Genomic DNA, 16,760 nt, shown 5'->3' with positions numbered 1-16,760 from the left:
AGCATCATGGAATTGGAAACTCATGGAAAAGTTTGCTTTGCTTTCGCGGGCTGAAAAAAAATGATGTCATGGGCCGGATTTGGCCCCCGCGCCTGGACTTTGACACCCGTGGTCTAAGGTTTCTAATGCTGTAATGAATGTTTATGTCATCCAAAAATTCAATATTTTGTGGGTCCCGGAATTCGAGTGACAATGACAAAAACCCTGGCACTGGAATGGACACATTTTTGCACATCGTCTGGCAGTCAATGAGTTAAATCTGTTCTGTTGACATATACCACACTACCCGTTTTGAGATTACAATTATGTCTTTGAGCTTTTGTACAGCCCCAAGGTAAAAACAGTTTCTAATGGCCATTGAGTTGGAGGTAAAATGTATGATGACTTTAATGTCGGGGTATTCATCTTGATGTCTGTAGAGATTTGTTTGAAGGAGCGGCGTTCAATTGTCCTGTTGCCATGCTTTGTGTTGGATCAGGCGTATCGGGGAATAGAAGTCATGTCACCATATTTGTTCGAGGTAATTTTTGTGGTCATTTTTCATACCGATAAATCCTCAAAACGATGCTCCATCAAACTTGACAGCAGACAGGGCTTGAGCTGCCAGAGGGTAAAAAAAGAGAAAAGACAGCACTGTTACCAACTTGTGTCATGAGTTGAATTAACACTTTTTTCCAATGAAATAATAATAATAATAATAATAATAATAATAATAATAATAATAATAATAATAATAATAATAATAATAATAACGCCTGCTTAGGCAACATAAGATTAGTAATATTGATGAGGTGATACCAGTGGAAGTGGGGCAATCAGGCCAGTCGTTAGTCAGAACAATAGGAACAATAAATGGAGCTGCAGGGAGTAGTCCTCTGTTCCCTCCAACCTGAGAGCAGGGACCTATCATAGCAGAGTCCGGCACCGCCATGTCTGGACAGTAGGGATATATATATATATATATAGGACCTAAACTCCCAATAATACTTTAGTTTTCTGACGAAGTTTCTTGGATAAGCAGCGAAACATCCGACACATTCAAAGAAGTACAGATGACGGCTGAAGAAACATTTTCATCGATGGACCACTCCTGTACGACTGATAGCTTACACAGCAAAAAATGTAAAGAATCAATTTCATGCCAAAATAACCGGGTGGTGCAATTAATTTGCACAAGGGTGTATACAGCAAATAGTATAATAATAGCATAATAGATAGTTGGATAGCTAGACTCTAAAAGGACAAACGTGAGCATGAGCGAAAGAATAGTCTCTTCTTGTCATGATCTGGTTGGCGACCAACGGGTGGCGCTGTCGGCCCTGCCTGCACCTGCACAGGTGTTGATCGTTCCGATCAGTGGCAGACTGTCACATTCTGGTTGGCGACCAACGGGTAGTGCTGTCGGCCCCGCCCTCAGTTGCACAGGTGCCAGTCGTCTTCATCAGTGGCAGTTAAAATGACTCCCGGCACGACTATACTGTTTATGTGTCAGGTTTGTTTCTTTTTGGCAGACTTTTACTCTTGGTTTTTTTGATACTTTGTACTTTTCTGTTCAGATGACATTGATTTATTAGATTTTGGCCCTGCTGACTTTATTTTAATACCATTTGCCAAATACATCCTCCTGCTCCCTCCTGCCAGCTTTTTTTGGGATCCACAACCACCATCACCACCTTGCAAACCGTGACACTTCTGAAAGAGGAGTCGAAGGTTCCTTACACTGCATTGAATTTTACTAAAAGTCCATATTCTGTGGCTCCTGCAATTTGAGTGACAATGACAAAAAACTCGCACTGGAATGGATACATTTTTGCACATTATTTGCCAGTCAATGAGTTCAAATCAACTGGTGGTCACACGCAACACTGCTTTAACTTTCAAATGCAAAACACAGTGAAAGTGGAAAAGTGTAGCTGTACGTTTTATTTGTTATAATTTTTCCAAAAAGTGAACCCAAGTCGTGAGAGGAAACAGGGCTGAACAACAAAAATGTGAAGTCATATTGAGCGACAACAGGTCTCGCAACGACTGTCAGCGGCCACGATTCCATTTCCCAAATTCGAAGAAGTCGTGCGTAACCCCAGGCTCTATTATTCTATCTATTATCTATCTCACTGACGAGCTGGCTACCTATCTAGCTATCTATTAGCTATATATCTATTTATCTGGCTAGCTGTGTAGCTAGCTATGTAGCTGGCTAGCTGTATATCTTTCTAGTTGGCTGGCCAGCTACCTAGCTATTGGCTATCTATGAGCTAGATAGCTAGTTTTCTATCTATTTGAGTTATTTTTTTGGTATTCTTTTCTATCTAGCTGGCTACCTAGCTATCTATTAGCTATATATCGATCTATCTCGCTTGCAATCTGTGTAGCTAGCTAGCTATATAGCTGGCTAGCTGTATAGATTTCTAGTTGGCTGGCTAGCTAGCTAGCTAGCTATTGGCTATCTATTAGCTCAGGGGTAGGGAAGCTATGGCTCACGGGCCATATATGGCTCTTTTGATGATTGCATATGGCTCGCCGATAAAACTAAATACATATTCTCGTTTTTTTGGCCGTTCATTTCCCGTTGGGGCTGCAGTTGGCGGAAAGCGCAATTTTGATTGGATGACACTGACCTAGGTTGGCCGAAAGCGCCATTTTGATTGGATGATACTGGCCGTCATGTTGAAACAGGTAAACGCCCTTTTAAATGAGCCCAACGAGTGCACTTCAGCTTGAATGCACCGGAGCATTAGCCTTTGAGGAGAGAAAATGGTCTGATTCTAATTAGCAATGAAACAATCCCATCGATGCCAGTCGAATGTCAGTGACATTTTAACAAGGCCCATGTTAACGTTAGCATCAACACACTTCTGTGAGAAGTATATTGCAGATAGCAAGTGTGGAAGCTTATGAGCCGTGTGCAGGCTAGGTAGCAGTAAGTTCGCCTTTGGACCGGCAAGTTGAATTTCATTCCGATCGTTTGCCTAGATTTTTACTAATCATGAGGAACGGAAAACCAATCATGTTAACAGTAAGTACTATCACAAAGTTATTTTAAATAATACATTCTGATATTTTGTTGAAAAGTGGCCGCGCGTGCGAGTTTGCGTGTGTGTGCGTGTGTACGTGCACATTTGTATGTACTCGCACGTTTGTATGTGCGCGCACGCCCGTGTGTGTGTGTGTGTGTGCGCACGCGCATGCCTGTGGCTCTCACTGAAAAACATTTCTAAATACTTTACTTTTATGGATCTCTTAGTCAAAAAGATTCCCGATCCCTGTATTAGTGATAGCTAGTTTTCTATCTGAGTTACTTTTGGGTTGAGTGAACGCTGGCGCTACTCACCCACAGAAAAATGTATCCTGTGACTGTAAAGTGAACTTGAGAGTTTTGAAACGCGCTTATAAATAAAAAAAAATTATTATTATTATTATTATTATTATTATTATTATTATTATTATTATTATTATTATTATTATAGGTTATTGGATGTGGTGAACAAATCACTTACCTGGTCCGATTGGGGCATTCATGATGAGGAGGTGGGGCAGTCCGCGGAGGAAGGGGGAGGAGGATGCAGGCCGATTGGGGAAGTGGGGGATTCTGAGACGCACTGGGCTGAAGTGAAATGAAGGCAGGAATATAACGATAGAACAAAAAAAAAAAAAACATTCTAGTAGCAAATGAAAAGGAAGTATCGCCAAAAAGGAACTTTTCTTTCAAAATGCAACATGAAATATTCTCAGCTGATGGCCAAGTGGAACACAGATTCACTGATAAAGGTTAAAAAGTTGGACATGGGAAGAGTGTAGTGAGGGTGGGGAAGCTGACTTCTGGACATTCGGGTATACCATTTAACATTTTCGTAGGTGGACAGTTGGGAATGGGTACTGCTGACCTCGATATTGGATATTGGGAGTCGTTGAATAGTCGGAGTACAGTGATTACCATAGCTTACGAACGCTTTACCTCATGAACTTTTCGCCTTACGAACATTAAATTTGCGAGAATCTAATTTTGGCTGGCAAACTAGTTTTCGGCGAACAACCAAACCACACGGAGCGCCACGGTGGCCGGCGGACTAGTTTTCGCCACCTGCTTTCTTTGAGTGTGTATGTGGTTTGTTATTGAGTGGAGTACTTTTGCTATTATTGGACCAAAAAAGACCCCACCACAGGCTAGTGTTAAGCCGAAGAGGACACAAAAGAAAATTATGGTCGCGCAGAAGAAGGAGATCAGCGAAAAACACGAACAAGGTGTGCGTTTGTGTGACTTAGCGCCCCAGATCCAGGAGTCTAAGTCGACCATTGCTAAGTATGGCGAATGGTGTTTCTGTGTTGTCTAAGCAACGGTCTCAGGCAATAGACGAGGTTGAAAAACTGTTGATTTGGAATAATGAAAAGCAGCTGGCAGGGGACAGTGTGAGTGAGGGTATTATCGCCGTAGCATGGCAACTTCACTCGCATATTATCAAGAGGCAAATACATCAACGACCATCACAAAGGTCAATAAAACGACTTGATTATACAGTACAGTTTATTTATTTAATTACAATCCAATAGCACATTTATTATAAATAAAATAAGGTATATTTTGAGTAGTTTTAAAGGACAACCGACGTCCCCGGACAAGTTGTGTCCATAATTTGTAAAATCACTTCAAATGACTTCTACTGAGCGTATTTTAATAAGATTCCACCGCATATAGCTATATTTTACGTTTTAAGACTCGCGCTGAACATTCAGGAAGTCTTGTTTTTAAGTTGGTGACGAGTTCTCACGTGACGTCAGAAAAGGACCGCCTGCTGACCGTGAAAAGGACGCATTGTCGCATTGTCCTTCCATCACGTCAATGTATTTTGCTGTAGTTGTTTGGTCTGGGGACCTCGTGTTGCACCCAAAAGCCACCTGTCATGATGCCAAAAGAAATGTTAAATAATTTTGTGTTTCCTGGATTTTGGATGGGAGAAATGTGTCCATTTCTCCCCATCCAAAACAGTAGAGTTGGGCGACAACTAATTGACTCTGAGAAGGTGATTGCAACCACCTGGGAATGGCCAATTGCCGCTGGGATCTGATTGGCCAAAAGCTCAGGTGGAGCACCTTTAAAACCAGACTGAGCCAGTCACTTCGGGGAGGAAGAAGAGGGAGTAAGACAGCCTGGCAGAGCAGTGTTACCTGTGGTCTTCCAAAAACGACATCTGTTCCGACTTCAAATTAAAAAAACTCACAATACCCCTCCTGCATCTGGCTGCAACTTTTATCATCTTTCCACCTGCTTGCTGTCACGTCGCAGGACAATTGGTGGAAGTGATGGGATTGTTTCACCCTGCATGAAGAAGGTTGGATCGCTACGCCTTAGTGAAGTGGCAAAGATAAGAGGAAGCCGAGATGAAGAAGGTGGGACGAGTAAGAAGTCGTGTAGCATGGGCCAACCAAACTGGACTGAAGAGTTCTGAAGGGGTTCAAGGAAACCAGAAGCTTGAGTTGCCCCATGAAGATGCCGTTCTTTTTCCATGAGGCGTCTGACAGTTGCCAAGCCAAGGATGGAACTGAGCAGAGTGAGATGTAACCAGTGGTGAAGCCTAAGACTCAGACAGTGAGTACAAGCAGAGCTCAACTTGATGAGGTGAAAGTAATCAGAAATTTCATGCAATATTCTCAACATAGAGAGGGGGTGTTGATTGAACAGATCAACCAATTAAGAGATCAGATGCACCACAACAAGCAAGAATGGACATTTGATAGTCGATCGAGTCAACATTATCCTCCTCTAAAACCACAGCCCCAAAACGCTGACGCTCGAACATCCAGGCCAACAAACCTTCCACCCGCACAAGAAACTCCCATGTTGGGTTACCTAACATGCCCAACCTCCACAGTGTCCTTGTCAAAGACAAGCTGCAATTCCTATGGTTTCTGAACCCAGAATTCCAGAAAGAAACGGAAGATGCAGAACGTCAGAAGCTGGAAGAGGATCTCCAGCGACAATAACAGCAAGAATTTATCAGGGAGAGATTGGCACCCTGGACAGAAGGTGTTAATATTGTTGCATACGGGACCAAGTAAGCTACTGGCGAAGTGGCAGGGCCCATACGCTGTGACTAAGAGAATAGGACATGTCACATATGACATTCTCTGCCCTGACAACAAATGTTATTGCTGATTATTTGACAAGAATGTCTGAACTCTGAGGAGAGGGTGTGAATGATGTCATGATGCCAAAAGAAATGTTAAATAATTTTGTGTTTCCTGGATTTTGGATGGGAGAAAGGTGTGCATTTCTTCCCATCCAAAACAGTAGAGTTGGGCGACCACTAATTGACTCTGAGAAGGTGATTGCAACCACCTGGGAATGGCCAATTGCCGCTGGGATCTGATTGGCCAGAAGCTCAGGTGAAGCACCTTTAAAACTGACTGAGCCAGTCACTTCGAGGAGGAAGAAGAGGGAGTAAGGACAGCCTGAAGAGCAGTGTTACCTGTGGTCTGCCAAAAAACGACATCTGTTGCGACTTCAAATAAAGAAAACTCACAATACCCTTCCTGCATCTGCCTGAGTGAACTTTTATCCTCTTTCCACCTGCCTGCTGTCTCGTCGCGCCCAAGCGCCATTTAAGAATTTATCAGCCTGTGGAAACGGAGGTGGCCACGGGATGTCGCCATTTTGTGCCTCTTTTTTTGTGAGAGATTTTCCCCCAATGTTGCCTCAAAATCGCCCAAATACATTCTTTAATCGATTGCAAACACGTATGCTTTGCTCTTCAGAGCTATTTGAATCATATTCATAACTGGATATGTAACAAGAAGGCGTATTCTCCGAATCTGAAGCCATTGTTTTGATTCACAAGCAATGCAAGACGTCTTGGCGTGACGTCACAAAATGGAGGCGGGACTTTCTGAAAATGCCCAATTTGCAGCTCATTTTTTTGCAGATTTGGGCACTTTAAGTCATTTTTATTGGTGTTTTGCCTTTGACTAAAAATATCATACTGCATGTTTTGGGTATTTTAGATGATGTAAAATGTTTTCTGGTGTCAGTTAAAAAACAAAAAAGTGACGTCGGTTGTCCTTTAAAGCTTTTTTCAGAGAAAATTGTTTTATGGGGACCTGGGAACGGATTACTCTCATTTTCATGGTTTCTGCTGCGAAATGTTTGGAAGATGAACTTTTGGCCTGACACACACTTTCTGGGAACCAATTAAGTTCATAAACTGAGTTATCACTGTACTTCAAAAACCTCCTCAAATCAGAGTCTGGGGTTTTGGGTTGGTTTCTCCGATCCCTGGGGTTTACGCGACAGATGAGGTTCAAAAACACGTTGATGGCAAAGCCCGGAAGGGGTGGATGAGATATAGCCAGAATTCCTCATGGCTGTATGTTGTGAAGTAGTTAAACTGCAACATTTTCAAGGCAACTTTGAAAACAATGTGCAAAATGATTAACAGAACATTCACACAGACTGGTAGATCTTCTCACCCGAGAGAAGGCGACTGCGACGAGAGGCTTCAGCAGCCAAAGCGCAGGAGATTTCAATGCGCTTTTCCTGCTCCTGCAATTGCTGCTGAGAATTGACTGCTGCTCCACCTTCTACAGGGGCGTCCAGGACAGGAACAATATTTTGAAGACTGACGTAGGTGAGCACAGAGAGAACCAAAATGTCAGATTGATCGGGAATATTTTAGGATTGTGAAAAGTAAGGCTTGTGTGTTTGGAAGTAAAGGCTTGTGGCGATTCAGTGAGATTTGGTCCTTTGAAAATGATGTCCTATTCATACGTACTTGGATTTGGCAATGAGAGTCTTGATGCGCTCAAGTTTCTTCTGCTTTTCCTTCTGCTCCTCTGGGCTGAGAAGGATGTTATCTTCCACTTCTATGTAACGTTCTGGGATCATCACCTTGTCTTGAGCCATGAGCTAGCAATTATAATGTGTTTTGTTATATCATTAGAAAAAGGACTGGAGAAAAGGACTGTCCTTGAACTGCATTGTGTTTTAGACATATGCATTAGGCATTAAAATAAAAGTTCAAGAAAGATTAGGAAAACCCATCCATCCATTTATCTATCTACACAGTATCTAGCTAGCTATCACGCTCTCTATCGAGCGCTCTAACTTTCAATCGAGCTCTCTAGCTAGCTATGTAGCTAGCTATCTAGCTCTCTAACTAGCTAGCTAGCTTTTTATCTATCTATCTATCTATCTATCTATCTATCTATCTATCTATCTATCTATCTATCTATCTATCTATCTATCTATCTATCTATCTATCTATCTATCTATCTATCTATCTATCTATCTATCTATCTAGCTCTCTATATAGCTCGCGATCTAGCTATCTATCTAGATAACTATCTAACTCTCTATCTATTTATCTAGCTAGCTCTCTATGTACCTAGCTAGCTATCTAGCTCTCTATCTAGCTAGTTATCTAGCTCTTTTGTAAGAAAAAAGCAAACATTCGACATTACCTCTTTGTGAATGTCCAGGTCATAATGTGCTGGTTCAGCCTGCGATCGTCTCAAACGGGCAATTTCCTCCCGAGGTGACTCCAGTCCTTGTCCCCTGACTGCTGCCTCTAAGTCATTGATGTCAATTTCGTGGGATGTGAGGCGCCGTCGAATCTGCACACATTTTTATTCTTTAGATTATTGCTTGTTTTATTGTTTTTTCATTTCATTTCACAACTCACTCATTCGTTCCTCCTGTTAACTCATTCACTGCCAGACGTATGCAAAAATGTGTTGACTCCAGTGCCAGGGTTTTTGGCATTGTCACTCGAATAGCAGGACCCATAGAATACTGAATGTTACGACTACATAAACATTCAGTGCAGAGTTGGAAATTTAAGACACTCTTCTTTCATCAGAAAAAAAGTTAATTCCTAAATGGTATGGGTCTGGAGTTATATCACCTTGGAATGACTGTGGCTGTCCAAAATACAATGCAATATAATGGTATGGGTCTGGAGTTATATCACCTTGGAATGACTGTGGCTGTCCAAAATACAATGCAATCTATCTATTGGTTGATATATCGATGAAAAGGTCTCTTCAGCCGTAATCTGTACTTCGGCTGAAGAAACCTTTTCATCGATGAACCACACCTGTACGACTGAGAGCTTATACAGACGTATTAGTTGATATAGCGCTTTAACAACAGCTGAAGCTGGAACAAAGTGCTAACATGAACAAAAGGGAAATGCTGCCCTCATGTGGGAGGAAAACATATTGCCAGAGGCCATAGCCAGCGCTTTATTGGCACACAAGCATGAAAAAACTAAACCAAACTAATTGGGGAATGGCGCTCTGCGTCACATTTTCAATTCCCGACTAAATTTGTGAATGGCAGTGAATGAGTTCACAGCACTTTGTCCCAGATACAACAAAACAGTCCAAGAACAGAAACAATGTTTCTCATTTCACTATCCGTGTGCAAGAGTCAAAATCCTTGTGATTACCACTTTGTAGCTGGCTGGGAACTGCCCGCCCGAGAGATTAAGACTTCTCCTTTTGTCTCGGACAGAGCTGCTCTGGTTTCGTCGTATCCTTTCATTTTGTTCCTCCACACTCATTTTGGACCTTAGCTCAGCTGGAAAAACTGCACTCTTTGGACGTTCCTTTATCAAAGAGAAAATAAATAAATAAACACATTGATATGGCGCATGCCATAACTTGCTTTTAGTGTTGCTCGACCTACCCGAGAAATTCCATTGGGCATTCTCGCATTATGATGAGAAATGCCAGCCGACCAGCTTGTTGAATTGTCAGCAGGTGACTTGGTTCTTGGAGGGACAATACCGACTGAAAACAAAAAAAAGTGATTTGGTCGCAACCGTGGGAAAGGAGATTATGTGACTCTCAAAGCATGACAAATCACAATTATTATACATGATGATTTTTTAAAATTCCTTTCTTCTGGCATTCAAACATGCCAGACGGCATGTTCATACTGTAATCTTATGAGTAACCCTGTACCAACCACAAGACGATAATCATCTGCCGAGTTAGACTCAGCCATTTAGGTTCTCATGAAATAAACATTTAGTGTCAATATTTCCTCATCTATTTATCTACCTCTCCACCTGGCTATCTCGCTAGCTAGGTCTTTGCCATCTATTTGCTGGCCGGCTATCTAGCTAGCTATCTATTAGCTATATAGCTATCTATCTGACTGGCTAGCTATCTAAGTTCCTAGCTATTAGCTATCTATTGGCTAGCTCGCTAGCTTTCTATCTATTTGAGTTACTTCTGGGTTGAGTGAACGCTGGTGCATGTGGCTGCCGCTGCTCACCCACAGAAAAACTGTGTGTGAGGCGAAAAGTGTGTATCCCAAACATTTTTCCCATAGGAAACCATTAAAATGAGAATAATTCGTTCCCAGGTCTCCATAAAATATAATTTTCAACTAAATAAGCCTTAAAATTACACACAACATACCTTATTCTATATATAATAAATGTGCTATTGTATTGTAATGAAATAATTACACTGCACTGTATTAAAGTCACTTTATTTCCATTTGTGATGGTCGTTGATGGCTCTTAATTAACACCTGTTGCTTCCTGACTAGTAAGATCTTACGAAACTGAGGCATAACATTATCATTCATCATGTTGATGATTATCATAGCCTTTTCAGGATGGAACTGTTCAATAAAAGCCTGCACATCAACTCCTGAATGCCCTGCTTCTGCTTGTCCTCTTGAAGGCAAATCAAATCCTCTGTATTGAGGACCTAATTATGGTCAGCAACGAGCTCCTCGATGTCATCTGCATCCACTTCGAGTCCCGTAGGTGCTGGCAGGGATTTTATTACAACAAAAGGCGCGAGTCCGATGATTCCTCCAACGCGGAATAAAACGCGACAAAAGAAGGTGGGCGGGGCGATCCGTCCAGCCTGTCAAGCTAGGCAAAATAAAATGGCACACTCGCGATCCCGGAAAGCAACAAACTTACGCGATCGCGGCGAACAATCACCTCGGGTAAAGCAAACTCTTGGACTTGCCAGCACAAGACACAGCGAGGCGCAAGGCATCGTAATCATGTCACTGGTGAGGTTACAGCGACTCGTTGAAATGAAATGAAATTAAGTGTCTTCTTTGGCTGGCGGAGGTCGGAAGCGGCGGCCCCGCCCCTGCTGTCAACTCGCACATGCTAATTTCGGTGTCATTAGTCACGTGAAAGCATCGACTAAATAATGCTTTTCTGTCAAGCTTTTAGGCGAAGGATGGCAGAAATGGTGGACGGTACCGGGCTCTTTATTTGTAGAATGGTCGCAGAAAGTTACTCTCAGGGAAGTGACACACAGCGTGAGAGATGTGTCAGGCTGAGATTCACATGGCAGCCGCGGTGCGCACTAGTGACGCCACAAACACACACCTCGTTCGTGTTTCTCAATGATCTCCTTCTTCTCCTTGACGGTGATTTTGTTTTGTGTCTTCTTCGGCTGAACACAAGACTGTGGTGGTTTTTTTTCGGTGCCTCTTCTTTTCCTTTTGGCTTTTCCCTTCAGGGGTCGCCACAGCGAATCAATGTCCTCCATCTACTCGGTTTTTTGCATCCTCATCTCTCACACCAGCTACCTTCATGTCCTCTTTGACCACATCCATAAACCTCCTCTTCGGTCTTCCTCTTGGTCTCCTGCCTGGCAGTTCAAGGCTCAGCATCCTTCTCCCGATATAGTCACTCTCTCTCCTCTGGACATGTCCAAACCATCTCAGTCTGGCCTCTCTGACTTTCTCTCCAAAGCCTCTAATGTAGTCGACGTGCACATTCCACCATTATGTCCCTGATCCACTGGTGGAAAGACACTTTGATCCTCTCCTCTTTCATCTAGAACTGCTTCATGTCATCACAAAGAGGGTACAGCAAGTCCTGAAGAATGAATGTCTCTCTGTGTCTTTGTTTTGTCATATTGTCTCTATGCTGTCATATTATTTATTATTTAGTTTTTTTTTTGTTATTTTGACTTCAAGACGGCGCCGCGAGAGTGGCTGCCTTTCCAGCAGCTCATGTATTTTGTTTTTCTACTTTCATTCCTTTCATCACTTTGCTGCTGTGAAATGTAAATTTCTCCACTGTGAGCCTAATAAAGGCAAATCCAATCCAATCCAATCCAATCTAATATGAGTTGTCCCTATAATGTACTAATTCCTGATCATATCCAACCTGGTCACTTCTAAAGAAAACCTCAACATCTTCAGCTCTGCTACCTCCAGCTCTGCTTCCTGTCTTTTCTCCAGTGGCACTGTCTCCAGTCCAAACATAATGGCTGGTCTCACCACTGTTTCATACTATTTTCCTTTCATCCTAGCTGAAACCCTTCTATCACACATCACACCTGACATTTTTCTCCAGCTGCTCCAGCCTGCATGGACACGCTTATTCACCTCTTTTCCACACTCTCCATTGCTATGGACAGTTGACCCCAAGTACTTAAAATCCTCCACCTTCTTTATCTCTTTTCCCTGTAGCATCACTCTTGCACTTGGATCCCTCACATTCACACACATATATTCTGTCTTTCTGCGACTGATCTTCATTCCTCTCCTTTCCAGGGCATATCTCCACATCTCTAGTTTCTCCGCCACCTACACGCTACAGATCACAATGTCATCTGCAAACATCATGGTCCAAGGCGATTCTTGTCTAACATCGTCTGTCAGCCTATCGATCACCATAGCAAATAAGAAGGGGCTCAGAGCTGACCCCTGGTGGAGTCCCATCTCCACCTTGAATTCCTCCGCCACACCGACAGCAAACCTCACAACTGTCTTACAGTCATGATACATGTCTTGCACCGCTCTGACATACTTTTCTGTCACTCCAGACTTCCTCATGCAATACCACTGTTCTTCTCTGGGCACCCTGTAATACGCTTTCTCCAGATCTACAAAGACACAATGCAATTCCTTCTGACCTTCTCTATCAGCATTCTTAAAGCAAACACTGCATCTATCGTACTGTTGTTTTGGCATGAAGCCATACTGCTGCTCACAAATGTTCACTTCTGCTCTAGCTTCAACTACTCTTTCCCAGAGTTTCATTGTATGGCTCATCAACTTTATTCCTCTGTAGTTAGTACAACTCTGCACATCACCTTTGTTCTTAAAAATTGGCACGAGTACACTCCATTCTTCAAGCATCTGTTCACCATCTAAGATCTTGTTGAATAACCCAGTCAAGACACCACCGCCACCTCTCCAAGACACTTCCATACCTCGATTGGTAGTTCATCAGGCCCGAGTGCCTTTCCCCCCCTTCTTCCTCTTCAGCGCCCTCCTCACTTCATCCTTGCTAATGTTTGCTTGGTCCACAACAGTCACATCTTGTACTATTTGTTCCTTCTCATTTTCCTCATTCATCAATTCTTCAAAGTCCTCTTTCCATCTTGACATCACACTACTGGCACCTGTTAATACAATGCCTTCTCTATCCTTAATCACCCGGACCTGCTGCAGGTCCTTACCATCTTTGTCTCTCTGTCTTGCCAGCCTGTAAAGATCAGTCTCGCCTTCCTTGCTGTCCACCCGAGTATACAAGTCATCATAGGCCTCTTGTTTGGCCTTTGCTACCTTTACTTTAACCGTGAGCTGCATTTACTTGTACTGCTGTTTACTCTCAACCGTCCTCTCAGTGTCCCACTTCTTCTTTGCTAACCTCTTTCTCTGTATACACTCCTGCACCTTCCCATTCCAGCACCAAGTATCCTTATCTACCTTTCTCCCACTCTCCCACTTTCCGACCTGTGTCTCTGATTATGTTCGCTGTAGTTTGCCAGTCATCTGGAAGGACCTCTTGCCCACCCAGTGCTTGCCTTACCTCCTTCCTAAATGTCATGCAACACTCTTCTTTTTTCAACTTCCACCATTTTGTCCTCACTTCAGTCTTTGGTTTCTTCATCTTCCTTACTACCAGCGTCATCCTACACACCACCAACCTATGCTGTCTGGCTACACTCTCACCAACCACTACTTTGAGGTCACTGATTTCCTTTAGAGGGCGCCGTTGACACAAAATGTAGTCTACATATGTACTTCTGCCTCTACTTTTATAGGTCACCCTATGTTCCTGTCTCTTCTGAAAGAAAGTATTCACAATAGCCATTTCCATTCTCTTAGCAAAGTCAACCACCATCTGTCCTTCAGCGTTCCTCCTCAAAATTTCTCCTTCTCCGCCAGCTCACATCCTACTTGTGGGGCATACCCACAAACAACATTGAACATCACACCTTCAATTTCTAGCTTCAGACTCATCATTCTATCTGATACTCTTTTTACTTCTAAGACATTCCTAACAAACTCCTCTTTTAAGATGACCCCAACTCAATTTCTTTCTGTCTTCACCATGGTAGAACAACTTAAACCCTGTCCCTAAGCTTCTAGCCTTGCTCCCTTTCCACCTGGCCTCCAGGACACACAATATGTCTACCTTCCTTCTCTGCATCATGTCAACCAGCTCTCTACCTTTACCTGTCATTGTTCCTACATTCAAAGTTCCTACTCTAAGTTCTATACTCTTGGTGTTCCATTTCTCTCTTTTCCTCCGGGCACACCTCCCTGCTCTCCTTCTTCGACCAACAGTAGTCCATTTTCCACTGGCACCCTGAAGATCAACAGTACCAATGGCGGCCGTTGAAAGAGGTTTGATTCACATATTTGTTTTGGCAAAAATATTTACGTTGGATGCCCTTCCTGACACAGCCCTCTGTATTTATCCGGGCTTGGGACCAGCACAATAAGACACTGGATTGTGCCCCCTTGTGGCTACATTACTTATTGTAAAAGCACTAATGGAATTTATTCATGAATGACCCCCCATGCCCCGACATCATTCATCAATCCATCTTTGAATTTATGTGGTTCTGTTTTCTCTTGGATTTTGGATTTTTTTTTCTTGTGCCCCCTTGTGGCTACATTTTCAAATGACTTCTAAAATGTGAAAAAAACTAGACACTTGTAAATATGGGTTGACGCAATAGAAAGAATCCATATGCCTTTCTTGATACTATATACATTTTTTTTCTTATGAAACGGTTTTGCACATTTACATTTGCACAGTATACAGTTGACATTTTTCTTTTGTTATGCTTAAAATATCTTGTTTTCTATCCTTTCACCCCCCCCCCCCCGACCCCATCCCCTTTCAAATTGTTGTTAAATTATCTGCAAAAAGCTCCTCGGAGGCAATCACCGTGTGAATTCATTCATTAAGGAGTCCAAGATGGCGCCCGAGTAGGCAGCCGTCAGCAAGTGCTCTGATGAGCCTTGCTTTTTTTGTTGTTTTTGTCTTGTTTTTGTGTTTTCTTTTGTCACTTTGTGTTGTTGTGTATCGTGTGGAACGGATTGTTTTTCAGCATTTTTGACCACGACATTCATCAAGGAGACTGTGCTGAGCGGTTGCGTCTTTTCGGCAGCGTGAATTTGCCAGTACTGTTTTTTAATGGGAGGAATGTCGGTGCCATTCGACTGTCATCCCTGGACACCAACGGGGCCATTGTGCTTTTTTGCGCCTGTAATGGGCAGCATCTTCACAGCCCCGCTTTGTTCAGTGGAAGGTCGGTGCTGTTGGACAGTCTGCGGCTGGAAGGATACATGGCTTGAGGAGCCCGCGATAAGAAGGAAGGAGCGTCAGCGCAGAGCGCCGATGCGTATATGGAACTGTCGCGGGATGGAATTGAAACTGATTTATGGGGGACAGGAGATGTGAGACAATCTCTTTTCGTCAATGGATGCTACAGCTGCGTGTTTGCTTTCAATATTTAGCTTGTAGTCGACGTGCACATTCCACCATGATGTCCCTGATCCACTGGTGAAGAGATGCTTTGATCCTCTCCTCTTTCATTTGGAACTGCTTTATGTAACAAAGAGGGTACAGAAAGTGCTTAAGAATGAATGTCTCTCTGTGTCTTTGTGTTGTCATGTTATTTGTTATTTAGGTTTTTTTTGTTCTTTTGACTTCAAGACGGCGCCGCGAGAGTGGCTGCCTTTCCAGCAGCTCCTGTGTTTTGCTTTTCTACTTTCATTTCTATCATAACTTTGCTGCTGTGAAATGTAAATTTCTCCACTGCGAGACTAATAAAGGCAAATCCAATCCATTTCAGAGAGAGGAGGTGTGAAAAGGTCCGCCGGCTGAAGCACTGTTCGGTCGTGTGCTTCCGTCGAAGATCCGAAGATCACTCACCCGAAAAGTAGTGCGTATTCCAAGGTTTTTTTTCATAAATTTGACGTTCGTAAACCGAAAAGTTCGTAAGGTAAGGTGTTCGTAAACCAAGGTCTCACTGTATTATTATTATTATTATTATTATTATTATTATTATTATTATTATTATTATTATTATTATTATCATATGAAAACCTCGAGTGAATACGATTTTGTTGTAGTATACCTTTATTATTCATAGTGGATTGCCTTTCCAGGCCTTGGTCCTGTGTATCACTCATATAGTTCTGATCTCCAAACTTCATCTGGAAAAGAGAAGATTGATTTACTAAACTGTACCTTACTCAAACATGCCTTCATCATTAGAACGTTCAAAGATACGTTTACATTTGCACTTATGTTTATCAAATATCTACAGTTGAATGGCGCCAGCAATGCACCGTTTGAATAATAAATTACAGTAAAGTCTCGTTATATCGATATTCAAGGGAGTCCGAAAAAATATCGATATAACCGGGACTATCGATATATCCGACCCTGTTTGCATGTAATTTTCTCCGTGCGTGCATAGAAATAGTATCGATATAACCGGGACTATCGATATATCCGATATCGATA

At 42.6% G+C, this 16,760-nt stretch overlaps 1 protein-coding gene across 5 annotated transcripts in view; it reads right to left on the bottom strand.

Annotated features, from left to right (window-relative positions):
• The window catches only part of plekha6 (pleckstrin homology domain containing A6), a 46,728-nt gene that overhangs the window by 2,798 nt on the left and 27,170 nt on the right, over positions 1-16,760 (bottom strand). For 4 of the 5 annotated variants that reach the window (XM_089011165.1, XM_089011168.1, XM_089011166.1 and 1 more), the window contains 8 exons: positions 16,369-16,447; positions 9,680-9,783; positions 9,441-9,599; positions 8,452-8,604; positions 7,764-7,897; positions 7,462-7,610; positions 3,498-3,604; positions 1-600 (listed from right to left, as the gene is read on the bottom strand). The exon at positions 1-600 is cut by the window's left edge and continues 2,798 nt beyond it. In XM_089011165.1, the coding sequence (XP_088867291.1) occupies positions 3,516-3,604; positions 7,462-7,610; positions 7,764-7,897; positions 8,452-8,604; positions 9,441-9,599; positions 9,680-9,783; positions 16,369-16,447 (867 nt within the window). In that variant the 3' untranslated portion in view covers positions 1-600; positions 3,498-3,515. The remainder of the gene's footprint in view (positions 601-3,497; positions 3,605-7,461; positions 7,611-7,763; positions 7,898-8,451; positions 8,605-9,440; positions 9,600-9,679; positions 9,784-16,368; positions 16,448-16,760) is intronic. The other variant, XR_016116738.1, reaches the window with a different exon arrangement.

The sequence above is a fragment of the Hippocampus bargibanti genome, linkage group LG12 (assembly GCF_051943395.1).
Source record: "Hippocampus bargibanti isolate YZ-2025 linkage group LG12, ASM5194339v1, whole genome shotgun sequence".
NCBI lineage: Eukaryota > Metazoa > Chordata > Actinopteri > Syngnathiformes > Syngnathidae > Hippocampus > Hippocampus bargibanti.
The sequence above is the reverse complement of the archived record's forward strand: the minus strand, read 5'-3'. Positions and strand labels throughout refer to the sequence as shown.